The sequence below is a fragment of the Chlorocebus sabaeus genome, chromosome 20 (genome assembly GCF_047675955.1).
Source record: "Chlorocebus sabaeus isolate Y175 chromosome 20, mChlSab1.0.hap1, whole genome shotgun sequence".
Taxonomy (NCBI): Eukaryota; Metazoa; Chordata; class Mammalia; order Primates; family Cercopithecidae; genus Chlorocebus; species Chlorocebus sabaeus.
In genome coordinates, this window is record NC_132923.1 from 120,622,131 (window position 1) to 120,638,713 (window position 16,583).

Sequence of the window (16,583 nt, forward strand, 5' to 3'; positions counted from 1 at the left end):
TCTGCTCTCAAGTAGTGTACAGTCTAATGGGGAAAAAAAGGAAGTTAAAATGACATTTAGAAGTGGGTCATAGAGAGAGATGGTGCTATGTAAGTGAGCAGGCTTCCTGGTTGACACGTTTTGGGATTAGAAAGATTAAATGGTTCATAGTAAACTGAATGTTTTTGGAGCAGGCCTATCTTGTTTAAGGGCCTTTAGCCATTACTCAGATGACATTTGTGTAGCTCATCTCCATGTTTTGTTAGTTTGTTTAAAGTACGTGAGTAATGAAAGGTGTAGTTGATGCTGGCTTATGTGTTTCAGATGACTTATAAATCCTGGAAAAAAAATCACCTATCAGAATTAAGATGATTCTGGCTTGTGTGTTTTAGATGACTTATAAATCCTTAAAAAATTCACCTATCAGAATTAACATGATTCTGGCTTGTGTGTTTTAGATGACTTATAAATCCTTAAAAAAAATCACCTGTCAGAATTAACACAAGAATATATTTTTTCTTTCTTTCTTTTTTTTTTTTTTTGAGACAGGGTTTGGTTCTGTTGTCCAGGTTGCAATACAGTGGTGCGATCTTGGCTCACTGCAACCTCTACCTCCTGGGCTCAAGTGATCCTCCTACTTTGGCCTCCTGAGTAGCTGAGACTACAAGTGTGCACCACCACACCACGCTAATTTTTGTATTTTTTGTAGAGAGGGAGTTTCACCATGTTGCCCAGTCTGGTCTTGAACTCCTGAACTCAAGTGATCCACTTGCTTTGGCCTCCCAAAGTGCTGGGATTACAGGCATGAGCTACCACACCTGGCCTCAAGAAGAAAATTTAAAACTCAAGTAGTTGTATTAACAATAAAGAGACCGGGCATGGTGGCTCATGCCTGTAATCCCAGCACTTTGGGGGGCTGAGGCAGGTGGATCACCTGAGGTTGGGAGTTCGAGACCAGCCTGACCAACATGGAGAAACCCCATCTCTACTAAAAAATACAAAATTAGCCGGGCATGGTGGCACATGCTTGTAATCCCAGCTACTACAGGAGAATCGCTTGTACTGGGGAGGTGGAGGTTGCACCAAGATCGTGCCATTGCACTCCAGACTGGGCAACAAGAGCGAAACTCCATCTCAAAAAAAAAAAAAAAAAAAAAAAATATATATATATACACACACACACACACACACACACACACCCATATATATAAATTTGGGCATTAAAGTTCCATCATACCTTTCTTTTTTTTTGAGATGGAGTCTCACTCTGTAGCCCAGGCTGAAGTGCAGTGAGGGGATCTCGGCTCACTGCAAGCTCCGCCTCCCGGGTTCACGCCATTCTCCTGCCTCAGCCTCCCAAGTAGCTGGTACTCCAGGCAACCGCCACCGCGCCCCGCTAATTTTTTGTATTTTCAATAGAGACGGGGTTTCACTGGGTTAGCCAGGATGGTCTCAATCTCCTGACCTTGTGATCCACCTGCCTCGGCCTCCCAAAGTGCTGGGATTACAGGCGTGAGCTACCGCGCCTGGCCTCCATGATACCTTTCTACCAAATAAAACGTTTTGCTGAATTTAAAACATATGGTTCTCCATATGAAATTTTCAGCTGGATGCAGCGGCTTACGTCTGTAATCCCAGCACTCTAGGAGGCCGAGGTGGGCAGATCACCTGAGGTCAGGAGTTCGAGACCAGCCTGGCCAGCATGGTGAAACCCTGTCTCTACTAAAATACAAAAATCAGTTGGGCGTGGTGGTGCATGCCTGTAATCCCAGCTACTCTGGAGGCTGAGGTAGGAGAATCACTTGAGTGAGTTCCACTGCACTCCAGCCTAGGTGACAAAGCCAGACTCTGTCTCAAAAACAAAACAACAACAAAAAAAGAAAGTATATTAATGGGTAGTTTGTGAGAATACTTTATTTTTCCATTTAAAAATTTTTCTGTTTTATTAAGGGAATCTTAATTGGGTAACACACTAATGAGTTCACCATTTTTAAAAACTGCAGCTGGTATCTGTTATGAAATTTGGTATGCTTTGTAAAATAGCTTCCTAACTTTGCTTGTCGTAATAGCTCAGTTTGCTAATAGCAACAATGGTTGTGCTAAATTATTCTGTTTCTAGGCTTTTTTTTTTTTTGTCAGACTGTCAGTAATAAGAAGTCTCTAGATTATACGCTTTGTTAGTGTAGAATTTAAAATATTAAATAGTGTGTACTTACGATAAAAACAATTAGGTAAAAAATGTGTTTTTCAGTTTTTTTGTTTTTGTTTTTTTGTCTTAAAGGTAACTCTGTTTTGTTGTTGTTGTTGTTTTGGGACAGAATCTTGCTCTGTTGCCCAAGCTGGAGTGCAGTGGCATGATCCTGGCTCACTGCAGCCTCCACGTCTTGGGTTCAAGAGATCCTCCCACCTCAGCCTCCCAAGTAGCTGGGAATTTTTTTTTTTGAGGCAGAGTCTCACCAGGCTGGAGTGCAGTGGCGCAATCTTGGCTCACTGCAAACTCCGCCTCCTGGTTCATGCCATTCTCCTGCCTCAGCCTCCTGAGTAGCTGGGACTACAGGCGCCCGCCACAACGTCCAGCTAATTTTTTGTATTTTTAGTAGAGATGGGGTTTCACCGTGTTAGGGTTAGCCAGGATGGTCTCGATCTCCGGACCTTGTGATCCACCCACGTCGGCCTTCCAAAGTGCTGAGATTACAGGCGTGAGCTACCACGCCCGGCCAATTTTTGTGTTTTTTATAGAGACAGGGTCTCCCTTTGTTGCTTTGGCTGGTCACGAACTCCTAGACTCAAGCAATCTGCCCATCTTGGCCTCTCGAAGTGTTGGGTTTACTGGTGTGAGCCACTGCACCCAGCTCTAAAGGTAATTCTGTAAGTGACAAAGGATATCAGTTTAAGGGACAATAATTTGACAATGTTTAATACCTTCACCTTCTCCAATTTTACTCTCTGAAATCTACCTATTCTTTATTTTTGTTATTGTTTTTTGATTTTTTGAAACAGAGTCTTGCTGTGTGACCCAGGCTGGAGTGTAGTTGTGCGATCTTGGCTCACTGCAGCATCAACCTCCTGGCTCAAACGATCCTCGCACCTCAACCCCCCTGTAGCTGGGACTACAGGTGTGCACCACCATGACCAACTAATTTTTGTATTTTTTGTAGAGAAGGGTTTTGTCATGTTGCCTAGGCTGGTCTCAAACTCCTGGACTCAAGTTTTCTGCCTGCTTTGACTTCCCAAAGTGCTTGGATTACAGATGTGAGTCACCACACCTGGCTTCTACCTAGTCTTTAAAACTCAGCTGAAATGCTTGTCTGTGAACCTTCCTTATACTGGTTGGAAGCCATCTCTTCCTTGAACCACTAAAGCTTCTTGTTTTGTCTCATAGGTCATTGATTATATAATGTTCTGTGTTGTTGTTATTAATTTATGTGTCCTTGGCTCTTAGTGGGTCAATCTGTTTGAGAGCAAATAGTGACATATCTTCTTTTTGTACCTTGTGTGGGAGCTGAGCACAGTATATTTTTTTCTTTTTGTGTTTTTAATATTTGATAGTAGTCAAGCTTGCAATAAGCACAGTATTTTTACATATAGCAAATGTTTCATTGATATTTGTTGAATGCACGGAGTAGGGTAGAATTTTTAATTTTGTCCTTTTTCTACTTCCTATAACTTTTTCATTTGAGTTGATACAATGATAATGGTGGTATATTCATAAGAAGGCTTATTGTCTTAGATTTAATCATTTTATGATCTTCTATATATCTCTCATTCAACAGTATTTCATATTTTCAAGAGTAGCATTTAGTACTTAGCCTACATTAGTGCTGCTGAGGTGGTTAATTTTATGAGTTCATAATGACATCTGTTCAGGGTTGCTGCTTTGTCCCTAAAACCTCAGAAGCCCTCATGCTGTGGGATGACTGTGGGTGCCTCCATTCAGTCCAGTCCCTTCTTCTTTTTTTTTTTTTTTTTTTTTTACTTTTCAGCCTCCCAAAGTGCTGGGATTACAGGCGTGAGCCACCACACCTGGCCTAATGATGTAATTTCTATTATAAAATAACGACTGGGCACAGTGACTTGTACTTGTATTCCCAGCACTTTGGAACATCGGGACGGAGGATCACTTGAGCCTAGGAGTTAAAGGCTGCAGTGAGCTATAATCGTGCCACTGTACAATCAGAGCCTGGGTGACAGAGCAGAACCCTATCTTTATTTTTTATTTTATTTATTTATTTTTTTGAGACAGAGTTTCACTCTCTTTGCCCAGGCTGGAGTACAATGGCATGATCTTGGCTCACTGTAACCTCTGCCTCCCAGGTTCAAGCAATTCTGCTTCAGCCTCCCAAGTAGCTGGGATTACAGGCATGCGCCACCATGCCCAGCTAATTTTTGTATTTTTAGTAGAGACGGGGTTTCTCCATGTTGAGGCTGGTCTCGAACTCCTGACCTCAGGTGATTCGCACACCCTGGCCTCCCAAAGTGCTGGGATTATAGGCGTGAGCCACGGCGCCCGGCCAGAACCCTATCTTAAAAAAAAACAAAACCCATGCAAGCTCAGCACAAAGGTGTTCTGAGTAGACATGTCAATAAACCGTACACTCATTTGAATGCCTAGTGCTAAGAAGACAAAGATGCCTAGGCCAATGGTCATGTCCCCAGGGAGCTCAGATTCCAGTACATTCATTCAATCCGTTGGGGAAGCTGAGAAGGTCTAACACAAATGTGAAAGGTGAGAAGGACTTCTTTTAAACAGTTTCATGAAAACTACATTCACTGAGTTAGTATACTTACATGTGAAAAGTTTATAGGGCTTCTTTTGGCATGAAAACAAGAAAAACTCAGGGTTTCAAAATGCCTGTATATCCTTGGGGGAATATGAGTGATGATTTTGTTACCTAATCATGGAAGTGAAAAAGAAGTGCTATGCAAATTCGTGTTGGGCATGTAATTACAGAGGAGTTGCATCTGAGCTCACCCATGTGTGTTCTCCTTGGCATCTGTTCCTAGGGCCAAATTAGCAAACATGCCCTCAAAGGTATGGGGTTTGATGTTTTTGTGGAGGGTGTAACAGTTGAATGGTGGAAATTGCTTAATATTGGCTATTACAGCAGTATGAGTCTCTTTATGTTGGCTTGCTATTGTATTTTAAGACAATTTGGAAAGTGAGTTGTTTTATTGAATCAAATTTATTCTGATTGGGAAAAATAGTAATGTAAATAATCTTTGGCAGCCTCCATTGATTCATTTTGTTCTGCAACAGACCTTAGGCTTATAGTCTGTCAAAATGTGCAAGGGAGCAACTGTATTTGAGATGCTGTATTTAATTTAAATGTCAACCATGCAGCCAAACTAATCCATTTCTTTGGACTCTTTTCCTTGGTGAATTTTAGAACTGAGTGGAGGTTAAAAACATAAGAAAGTTAGGTTGGGCATGGTGGCTCACAGCTGTAATCCCAGCACTTTGGGAGGCTGAGGTGGGTGGATCACTTGAGGTCAGGAGTTTGAGACCAACCTGGCTAACATGGTGAAACCCTGTTTCTACAAAAAATACAAAAATTTGGTCATGCCACTGCACTCAGCCTGGGGCACAGAGAGAGACTCCCATCTCAAAAAAAAAAAAAAAAAAAAAAATTAGCTGGGCATGGTAGCGCGTGCCAGCTACTTGGGAGGTTGAGGTGGGAGAATCACTTGAACCTGGGAGGCAGAGGTTGCAGTGAGCTGAGATCGTGCCACTTCACTCCAGCCTGGGTGACAGAGTGAGACCCTACCTCAAAAAAAAATTTATATATATGTGTGTGTATATATATTTATATATGTATATTTATTTATATCTGTGTATATATATGTATATATATATTTATATATATATATATGAAAGTTAATAAATCAGGGAAGTTAGCCAGTAGGAAATGATAATATACAAGGGAACGAGTAAGAGGGACTGTGGGAAGTGATATTTTTTCCAGTAATAAAAGGCATGGTTTGATTTTTTTTTTTTTTTTTTTTTCTCCTGATATGGAGTTTCATTTTGTTGCCCAGGCTAGAGTGCATGGTGTGATCTCAGCTTACAGCAACCTCTGCCTCTCCAGTCCAAGCCATTCTCTTGCCTTAACCTCCCGAGTAGCTGGGATTACAGGCACCTGCCACCACGCCCAGCTAGTTTTTTGTATTTTTAGTAGAGACGGGGTTTCACCATGTTGGCCAGGCTGGTCTTGAACTCCTGACCTCAGGTGATCCACCCGCCTTGGCCTCCCAAAGTGCTGGGATTACAGGTGTGAGCCACCACACTCGGCATATGTTTTAAGACAGGAATTTGGGCTGGAAATGGAGGTCTCTGTTGTTTGAAAGGCCTCCCTCTAGCAAGTCAGTCATGTTGAAAAACACCTTATCTACGTGAGCATGGAAGGAGGCCTAACTAGGATCGTTTTTCTTTTCTTTTCTTTTCTTTTTTTTTTTTTCTGAGATGGAGTCTTACTCTGTCACCCAGGCTGGAGTGCAGTGGCATAATCTCGGCTCACTGCAACGTTACCTCCCAGGTTCAAGCAATTCTCTTGCCTCAGCCTCCCGAGTAGCTGGGACTACAGGCATGCGCCACCATGCCCAGCTAATTTTTGTGTTTTTAGTAGAGACGGAGTTTCACCATGTTGTCCAGGCTGGTCTCAAACTCCTGACCTTGTCATCCGCCTGCCTCAGCTTCCCAAAGTGCTGGGATTACAGGCGTGAACCACCACACCTGGCCTGGGATCCTTTTTCTTTTTTTTTTTTTTTTTTTTTTTTTTTTTGAGACGGAGTCTTGCTCTGTCGCCCGGGCTGGAGTGCAGTGGCCGGATCTCAGCTCACTGCAAGTTCCGCCTCCCGGGTTTACGCCATTCTCCTGCCTCAGCCTCCCGAGTAGCTGGGACTACAGGCGCCCGCCACTTCGCCCGGCTAGTTTTTTGTGTTTTTAGTAGAGACGGGGTTTCACCGTGTTAGCCAGGATGGTCTCGATCTCCTGACCTCGTGATCCGCCCATCTCGGCCTCCCAAAGTGCTGGGATTACAGGCTTGAGCCACCGCGCCCGGCCGGATCCTTTTTCTAATACAGTTTTCAGGAAACCCATTATAGTACTCTTCTGCTTTTGGGGAATGAAGGGAATTGCTCCCTTCTCACCATCACTGCCTTTCCCCCACACCACCAGGTGGATTTAAGCCATTCCAGTCCTTCCAAGTAGCCACCAATTGCTGATTATCACTAAGATTCTAATAGCCACTGTGCTAAGACACATTTGTAGTATCATGAGCTTTCAGCCAGTTTGGTAGATAAATTATCTTGGAAGCAATTTTATGAGTTCATGTTTTCATTTTCCTTAATGTGATTCTTCCAGTTTTAAAAGATGTTACACATAATTAGTGCATGAATTACTGCAGTGGTAGAGATGAGGTAGGAGGTTTCTGTTCTCTGCTCTCCCCCCTCTGTCACTTTTTGGAACATTTCATATCTTTCTCAAAGCCCCAAAGTATATTTCGAGATTACTCTTCTCTTCGTCTCTGCCCCCCGCAATCCACCTTTTCCCAATTCTGGGAAGAACTGGGAAGAGAAGACCCTTATTATTCTTACTTTCATCAGTGCTAGAGGGAATGCTGGAAATTTGTAAAGTGGGGTGGCATAGTAAATGATCTGGGTAGATGTGTGTGGAGCAAGGAAAATAAATGTATTAAAAAATAATAAAAATATCCCTTCAAAAGGACTGTCCATCTGTAAGGAGGCTAGCTGAAGCTGTTGGCTCCTTTAGTGTCTGCCTCAGCTTTGGAGCCTTCTGCCAGTGGTTGAGCGAAGCAGTGATTAAGAGCTTTGCCTTTTCTGTCCAGTACTACATTCCCCTGAGTGGCTGTCTTTGCTCCCAAGCTCTCTGTTGGACAGGCTTTGTCAGGTCTGCATTGTGGTCTGATGGTTCCTCCTGCCCAATCCTGCTCTTTCTGCACTTCTTCCAGAAGTTACTTACCATTAAACTTTTTTCATTCTGAATTCTGTTTAGCATCTGCTTCCTGGAGAATCTAATCTGCAACACAGTTCTTACATAAAACACCCTATTTCCTTCATTTTACTGGTTTTACCTCAGACTTTGCGTATCATGTCATAGGAGTATAAATGAGATGCCTGCCTCTGTGTGTATGTTTTCTTTGTAGAAAATTTAGGGACTACAGATAAACACAAAGAAGACATTTTTAAAATTATCAATAATGTTCTCACTAGAAGTAACTGCTGATAATGGCTTATTTTGGCAAACTTTATTTATTTAAGATGGAGTCTTGCTCCATCGCCCAGGCTGGAGTGCAGTGGAGCGACCTCAGCTCACTGCAACCTCTGCCTCCTGGGTTCAAGCAATTGTCCTGCCTCAGTCTCCTGAGTAGCTGGGATTACAGGCACGTGCAACCACACCCGACTAATTTTTGTGTTTTTAGTAGACACGGGGTTTCATCATGCTGGCCATGCTGGTCTCAAACTCCTGACCTCAGGTGATCCACCCGCCTTGGCCTCCCAAAGTTCTGGGATTACAGGCATGAGCCACTGCACCCAGCCAGTATTTTAACAAACTTTAGAGAAATGCATGAGTATTCAGCTCAGTAAATTTTTTACAAACAAAAGACATCTGTGTAACCAGTACCCAATCAGGAAACAGAACTTTACTAGTACCTCAGATACCTCACTTGTAACAGCATAAATTTTGCCTCATTTTGAACTTGATATCATTGTAATCATAGAATATATATTCTTCTTTTTTTTTTTTCTTTCTTCGAGACAAGGTCTCACTCTGTTGCTCAGGCTGGAGTCCAGTGGTGTGATCATGGCTTCCTGTAGCCTCGAACTCTTGGGCTCAAGCAATCCTCCTGTTCAGCCTCCTGGGTAGCTGGGACCACAGATGAGTGCCACCACACCCGGTTAATTATTTTTTTATAGAGATGGTGCTTCATTTTGTTGCCCAGGCTGGTCTCAAATTCCTGACCTCAAATGATCCTCCTGCTTTGGCTTACTAAAGCGTTGGGATTATAGGGATGAGCCACTGTGCTTGCCCATTCTTCTGTGTTCTGGTTTTTGTTTTTGTTTTTGTTTTTGTTTTTGAGATGGAGTCTCGCTGTATTGTCTAGGCTGGAGTGCAGTTGCCCAGTCTTGGCTAACTGCAACCTCTGCCTCCCAGGTTCCAGTGATTCTCCTGCCTCATCCTCCCAAGTAACTGGGATTACAGGCACATGCGCCACTAAGCCTGGCTAAGTTTTGGTTTTTTGTTTGTGTGTTGAGACAATCTCACTCTATTGCCCAGGCTGGAGTGCAGTGGAATGATCTCGGCTCATTGCAACCACCGCCTTCCAGGTTCAAGTGATTCTCATGCTTTAACCTCCCTAGAAGCTGGGACTACAGGCATATGCCACCACGCCCGGCTAGATTTTGCAATTTTTTTTTTTTTTTTTTTTTGAGACGGAGTCTCGCTCTGTCGCCCAGACTGGAGTGCAGTGGCCAGATCTCAGCTCACTGCAACCTCCGCCTCCCGGGTTTATGCTATTCTCCTGCCTCAGCCTCCTGAGTAGCTGGGACTACAGGCGCCCGCCACCTCGCCCGGCTAGTTTTTTGTATTTTTTAGTAGAGACGAGGTTTCACCAGGTTAGCCCGGATGGTCTTGATCTCCTGACCTTGTGATCCGCCCGTCTCGGCCTCCCAAAGTGCTGGGATTACAGGCTTGAGCCACCGCGCCCGGCCGTTTTTGCATTTTTAGTAGAGATGGAGTTTCACCAATGTTGACCAGGCTGGTCTTAAACTCCTGACCTCAGATGATCTGCCTACCTTAGCCCCCAAAGTGCTGGGATTACAGGTGTGAGCCACTGCGCCCGGCCTAATTTTTATATTTTTTAGTAGAGACGGGGTTTCACCATGTTGGCCAGGCTGGTCTTGAACTCCTGACCTCAGGTAATCCGCCCGCCTTGTCCTCCCAAAGTGTTGGGATTACAGGTGTAAGCCACTGCATCTGACCTTCTGTCTTCTTTTGCTTAACATTATGTTTGAGAGATTTATTTATATGTATGTAACCTGTGGTTCTTTGGTCTATATTTCATGGCAAATGTACCACAATTTATCTGTTCTGTTGTTGATAGACATTCATGTTTTAGTTTTTTACTGCCTGGATCTCTTATGATATTTTCTATTATAAATATTGCCTTGTATTTGGTATTTTAGCAAGTGAAGCCTATTCTTGGAACATTTACTATCTTCTTTCTTTTTGTTTGTTTGTTTGTTTTTGAGACAGAGTCTTGCTCTGTGGCCCAGGCTGGAGTGCAATGGCATGATCTCGGCTCACTGCAACCTCTGTCTCCCAGGTTCAAGCGATTCTCCTGTCTCAGTCTCCTGAGTAGCTGGGATTACAGGCACGCTCCACTACACCTGGCTAATTTTTGTATTTTTAGTAGAGACGGGGTTTCACCATGTTGCCCACGTTGGTCTCGAACTCCTGACCTAAGGTGATCTGCCCGCCTCGGAATCCCAAAGTGCTGGGATTACAGGCATGAGCCAGTGTACCCAACCAAGAATCACTATATTTTGTAAATGGAAATAACCACTACTAAAAACAGAATGCTATAAATAGAATGTCTTTTGTTTCTGGCAAAGTTAACTCGGGGTCAATGCCACAGTTGCAGGCACTGCTGGCGAGTATTCTCGGGGCAAACAAGAAAAAGGTTAAGTAACTCATCCTGCATAAAAGCTTAGAATAACCGTTCTTTCTTTTCTTTCTTTCTTTCTTTTCTTTTTTTTTTTTTTTTGAGTTGGAGGTTCGCTCTTGTTGCCCAGGCTGGAGTGCAGTGGTACCATCTCAACTCACTGCAACTCTGCCTCCCAAGTTCAAGTGATTCTCCTGCCTCAGCCTCCCGAGTAACTGGGATTACAGGCATGTGCCACTATGCCTGGCTAATTTTGAATTTTTAGTAGAGACGGGGTTTCTCCATGTTGGTCGGGCAGGTCTCAAACTTGTGATTTCAGGCGATCCGCCCGCCTTGGCCTCCCAAAGTGCTGGGATTACAGGTGTGAGCCACCGTGCCTGGCCGAAAAACCGTTATTTCTTAACCTATATTCTCAGAATGTTGTTACTCTTTGCAGGACCCAGAGTTAGTTTTTTCTTCAAAGTTTGAGGTCTTAGATCATTGTTACTGGCCAAGGAGGCTAGTTGCTCTTCTCTTTGCTGTCAGTCAGTCAGATTCTTGAGTTAGAGGAATTGTTGGAGAACAAGTTTTCTGGTTTATGGTTATACCAGAACTTGGCTGCCACTCTGGTTTTCAGTGAAGAGAAAAAATGTAATCAGAAGCCTTTGGGGATGGGCTTGGTATTTGAGCTGTACCTGTCGAATTAAGGTGGCTCACAACTGGTGTTGGAAAGTGCTGAAGAGCAGATTTCATACTGAGAGTGGAAACGAAATTATGAAGAGCTTAGATGTGCATGCCTGAATTGTTTTTGAGCTGCTTTCAGTGCAATACTGATATTTGTGTTTTACCTATTACAGCTATTGAGTGGAATGTCATGGCCAGCTCCTCAGACAGTGAAGATGACAGTTTCATGGCTGTGGACCAGGAAGAAACTGTGCTGGAAGGGACAATGGAGCAAGATGAGGAGCCCCACCCAGTATTGGAGGCTGACGAGACTAGACATAATAGGTCCATGTCGGAGCTGCCAGAGGAGGTTTTGGAGTATATCCTGTCCTTTCTGTCACCATATCAGGAACACAAAACTGCGGCCCTTGTCTGCAAACAGTGGTATCGACTTATCAAAGGTACTGTGGATAGGAGAAAGGTGTATTTATTGATTTCAAATTTCATTAATTTATTTTTAGACTCCAAATTTAGTTTTTTTTCCTCCCTTAAATGTATTATGGTTATAAAATCTGGTATTAGACAATACTACATTTTCTTTTTTTTCTTACCCTGGTTAGTTTAATGAACAGCTTGAATACTAAAGTATCTAATTCCATTTGCATTTTTTAAAAGCTTCATATTCTTAGAGTTGATCTGGTTAATCGTATTGTTTTTTTTTTTTTTTTTTTGAGACAGAGTCTCGCTCTGTCGCCCAGGCTGGAATGCAGTGGTGCAATCTCGGCTCACTGCAAGCTCCCCCTCCGGGGTTCATGCCATTCTCCTGCCTCAGCCTCTGGAGTAGCTGGGTCTTCAGGCGCCCATTACCACGCCCGGCTAATTTTTTGTATTTTTAGTAGAGATGGGGTTTCACTGTGATAGCCAGGATGGTCTTGATCTCCTGATCCATCCGCGTCAGCCTCCCAAGTGAATTAATAGTATTGTTCTTGAATGGGCAAAACAGAAATGGAAATGGGATAATAGTAATAGTCAATGTGAACATAGCTCTTATCATGTGTCAAGCACTATTGTAACTGCTTTACATTCACATAGCAAACTATGACTAGAACATACTGCATTTTATAGATGACAGAACTGAGTGAGGCACAGTTAACTTATTTACATGGGTAGTAAATACAGGATTAAAGATTCACATTCAGGCAATCTGGCTTTAGAGTCCATGCTCTAATTAAGGCTACATATTGTCTCTGAGTAGCTACTTTTAGCAACTGTGCTTTCTTGAAAGCATTTGTCATTTGATTTTATCTCTAAACAGCAAAGACCCTATGTACATCTTTTACTTTTTAAAATATGTTTCTTGGCCGGGTGCAGTGGCTCACTCCTGTAATCCCAGCACTTTGTGAGGCTGAGACAGGCGGATCACCTGAGGTCAGGAGTTCGAGACCAGCCAGGCCAACAAGGTAAAACCCTGTCTCTACTGAAAATACAAAAATTAGCTGGACGTGGTGGTGGGTGCCTATAATCCCAGCTACTGGGGAGGCTGAGGCAGGAGAATTGCTTGAACTCAGGAGGTGGAGGTTGCAGTGAGCCGAGATCACGCCACTGGACTCCAGCCTGGGCGACCGAGCAAGACTCTGGTCCATTTTTCATCCTTTTCCTAATCAAGATTTCAACTTTTTGCTAAATGTTTAGGTTGCTAGACATGCTGTATTTTTAATTAGCAGAAAGTAGTTAGTGGCTTCATTGCATCTTAAGCGGAAAGGGCCCGCTTTTTGTTTGAAGATGATCAGTCAAGTTGAGTAATTTTTGATCAAGCGAGGGTTGTCTCGATGTGTTCTTTCCTGGGGGAACAAGGCAGCCAGAGATATAACAGAGAACAATCTTTAGATCAGAATCAATCAGTTTTAAAATATTTTCCTTGCATCAAGGTGGTTCTCATGGGGAGGGGAGTCCTTGTCAACTCCCAAAGTCCACCTAGAGGGCTAACAGCCAGCTATATTGAAACTGCTCTATGGGCCCTGTGCTTATTTGATTATAACTGCTAATACTGGCACACACAGCCTGCTTCTATATTCTGAGTTGACGAGCTCTTCAGGAGAGATTGGCTCCCTGCACTGTGGAAATACATGCTTTCACTTCTCAAATAAAGGGAGGAAAACCACGGGTAAGGGACTATGATTTAATCAAATATATGAATTTATCCTAGGTTTTCTTTGGCAGTCTTATTTTGGTTTTCTTTTCTTTTCTTTTTTCTTTTCTCTTCTCTCTTCTTCTCCCTATCCTATCCTATCCTATCCTTTTCTTTTCTTTTTTCTTTCCTTTTCTTTCTTTTTTTATTTTTTTAAGAAAAGAACCCTATCCTAGTACTCACAGTCTTAAATCGATCCTTCTGGCAGAAGTCTCTGATGAGATAGTTTTGTTTCTTTGTTTTTAATTTTAATAGACTTTTTTTTAAGAGCACTTTTAGGTTCACAGCAAAATTGAGCAGGAGAAACAGATTCCTCTGAGCGGGCACAGTGGTTCATGCCTGTATTCCCAGCACTCTGGGAGGCCAATGTGGGTGGATCACTTGAGATCAGGAGTTCAAGACCAGCCTGCCAACATGGTGAAACCTCATCTCTACTAAAAATACAAAAATTAGCTGGGCATGGTGGTGGGTACTTGTAGTCCCAGTTACTCGGGAGGCTGAGACAGGAGAATTGTTCGAACCTGGGAGGCAGAGGTTGCAGTGTGCCAAGATCGAGCCACTGCACTCGAGTCTGGATGACAGAGTGAGATTCCATCTCAAAAAAAAAAAAAGAAACAAAACCAATTTCTCATTTACCCCCTATCCTGACACATGTATAGCCTCTCCTATTATCAGCATCCCTCACCAGAGTGGTACATGTGTTACAATTGATGAACCTATACTGAAACATTGTTATTATCCCAAAGTCCATAGTTTACATTAATGTTCATGCTTGGTGTTATGTATTCTGTGGGTTTGGATGAATGTATAATGACACATATCCACTGTTATCATAATAGCTTCACTGCCCTAAAAATCCTGTATACTCTCCCTCTTTATCCTTTCTTTCCACCAACCTCTGGCAATCACTGATTTTTTTTTGCTGTCTCCATAGTTTTGCCTTTTCTAGATTCATATAGTTGGAATCATATAGTATATAGCCTTTTCCGACTGGTTTCTTTCACTTAGTAATATTTGCATTTAAGTTTCCTCTTTTTTTTTTTTGGAGACAGGGTCTTGCTTTGTTGCCCAGGCTGGAGTGCATTGGCATGATTTTGGCTAACTGCAACCTCCACCTCCTGGGCTCAAGTGATCCTCCCATCTCAGCCACTGGAATAGCTGGGACCACAGGTGTGCACCACTATGCCTGTGTAATTTAAAAAAAAATTTTTATAGAGATAGGATCTTGCTGTTCCCCGGGCTAGTCTCAAACTCCTGAGCTCCAGTGATTTCCTGCCTCAGCTTCCAAAAGTGCTGGGATTATAGGCGTGAGCCGCCGTGCCCAGCTTCCTCCATTTCTTTTCATGATTTCTTTTTTTGTTAGTGCTGAGTAATATTTCATTGTCTAGATGCACCGCAGTTTGTTTACCCATTCAGTTACTGAAAGGGCATCTTGGTTGCTTCCAAGGTTTGACAATTATAAATAAAGCTGGTGTACATCCATGTGCAGGCTTTTCTGTGGACATAAGTTTTCAGCTTCTTTGGGTAAATACCAAGGTGCACAATTGCTGGATCATATGGTAAGAGCATGGTTAGTTTTGTAAGGAACTGCCAAACTGTTTTAAGTGGCTGAACCATTTTGTACTCCCACTAGCAGTGAATGAGAGTTCCTTTTGCTCCACAATCTCACCAGCATTTGTAGTAGTAGTTGGGATTTTCATCATTCTCATAGATGTGTAGTGGGGTTTCATTATAATTAGCATTTCCCTGATGACAAATGATACGGAGCATATTTTCATGTGCTTATGTGTTATCCATGTATCTTCTTCGGTGAAGTGTCTGTTTCAGGTCTTTGACCGATTTTTATTGTGCGTGTGGTTTTTTTTTTTTTTGAGACAAGGTCTTGCTCTGTCACCCAGGTTAGAGCACAGTGGCATGATCATAGCTCATTGCGGCCTCAACTTCCTGGGCTCAAGCAGTCCTCTCGCCTCAGCCTCTCGAGTAGCTGGGACTACAGGTGTGTACCACCACACCCAGCTAATTTTTGTATTTGTTTATTTATTTATTTATTTTTGTAGAGATGAGGTCTCACTGTTGCCCAGGCTGGTCCTGAACTCTTGGGATCAAGCGATCTTCCCACCTGGGCCTGCTAAAGTCCTGGAATTATGAGCCACCTTGCCAGGCCTTTGACCCTTTATTTTGTTTGTTTTTTTGAGACAGAGTCTCACTGTGTTGCCCAGGCTGGAGTGCAGGGGCACGATCTCGGCTCACTGCAAGCTCCACCTCCTGGGTTCACGCCATTCTCTTGCCTCAACCTCCCAAGTAGCTGGGACTACAGGCGTCCGCCACCACGCCTGGCTAATTTTTTGTATTTTTAGTAGAGACGGAGTTTCACCTTGTTAGCCAGGATAGTCTGGATCTCCTGACTTCGTGATTCACCCACCTTGGCCTCCCAAAGTGCTAGGATTACAGGTGTGAGCCACCACACCCGGCCTTGACCCGTTTTTTAATTGGGTTGTATGTTTATTAATGTTGTTGAGTTTTTTTGTTTGTTTGTATGTTTGTTTGTTTTGAGACGGAGTCCTGCTCTGTTACCTAGACTGGAGTGGAGTGGCACAATATTGGCTCACTGCAACCTCCGCCTTCTGGGTTCAAGCGATTTCTGGGTAATTTTTGTATTTTTAGCAGAGACAGGGTTTCACTATGTTGGCCAGGCTGATCTCAAACTCCTGACGTCAAGTGATTCACCTGCCTCATCCTCCCAAAGTGCTAGGATTACAGACATTAGCCACCACGCTCGGCCCTAATATTGTTGAGTTTTAAGAGTTCTTTGGATATTCTATATAACTGTCTTTTATCAGATATGTCTTTTGCAAATATTTTCTCTCAGTCTGTGGCTTATCTTCTCATTCCCTTGACAGTCTTCACAGAGCAGAAACTTTTAGTTTTAATGAATTCTGGCTTATCAATTATTTTGAGTAGGGGATAAGATCTTGCTTTGTCACCTACGCTGGAATCTAGTGGTGTGATCAGGGCTCACTGCAGCCTCAACCTCCCAGGCTCAAGCGATCCTCCAACTTTAGCTTCCCAAGTAGCTGGCACTACAAGCACAT

At 43.1% G+C, this 16,583-nt stretch overlaps 1 protein-coding gene across 2 annotated transcripts in view; it reads left to right on the top strand.

Annotated features, from left to right (window-relative positions):
- The window catches only part of FBXO42 (F-box protein 42), a 90,406-nt gene that overhangs the window by 17,214 nt on the left and 56,609 nt on the right, over positions 1 to 16,583 (top strand). For both annotated transcript variants that reach the window (XM_007980371.3, XM_007980372.3), the window contains one exon: positions 11,498 to 11,764. In XM_007980371.3, coding sequence (XP_007978562.2) covers positions 11,515 to 11,764 — 250 coding nt within the window. In that variant the 5' untranslated portion in view covers positions 11,498 to 11,514. The remainder of the gene's footprint in view (positions 1 to 11,497; positions 11,765 to 16,583) is intronic.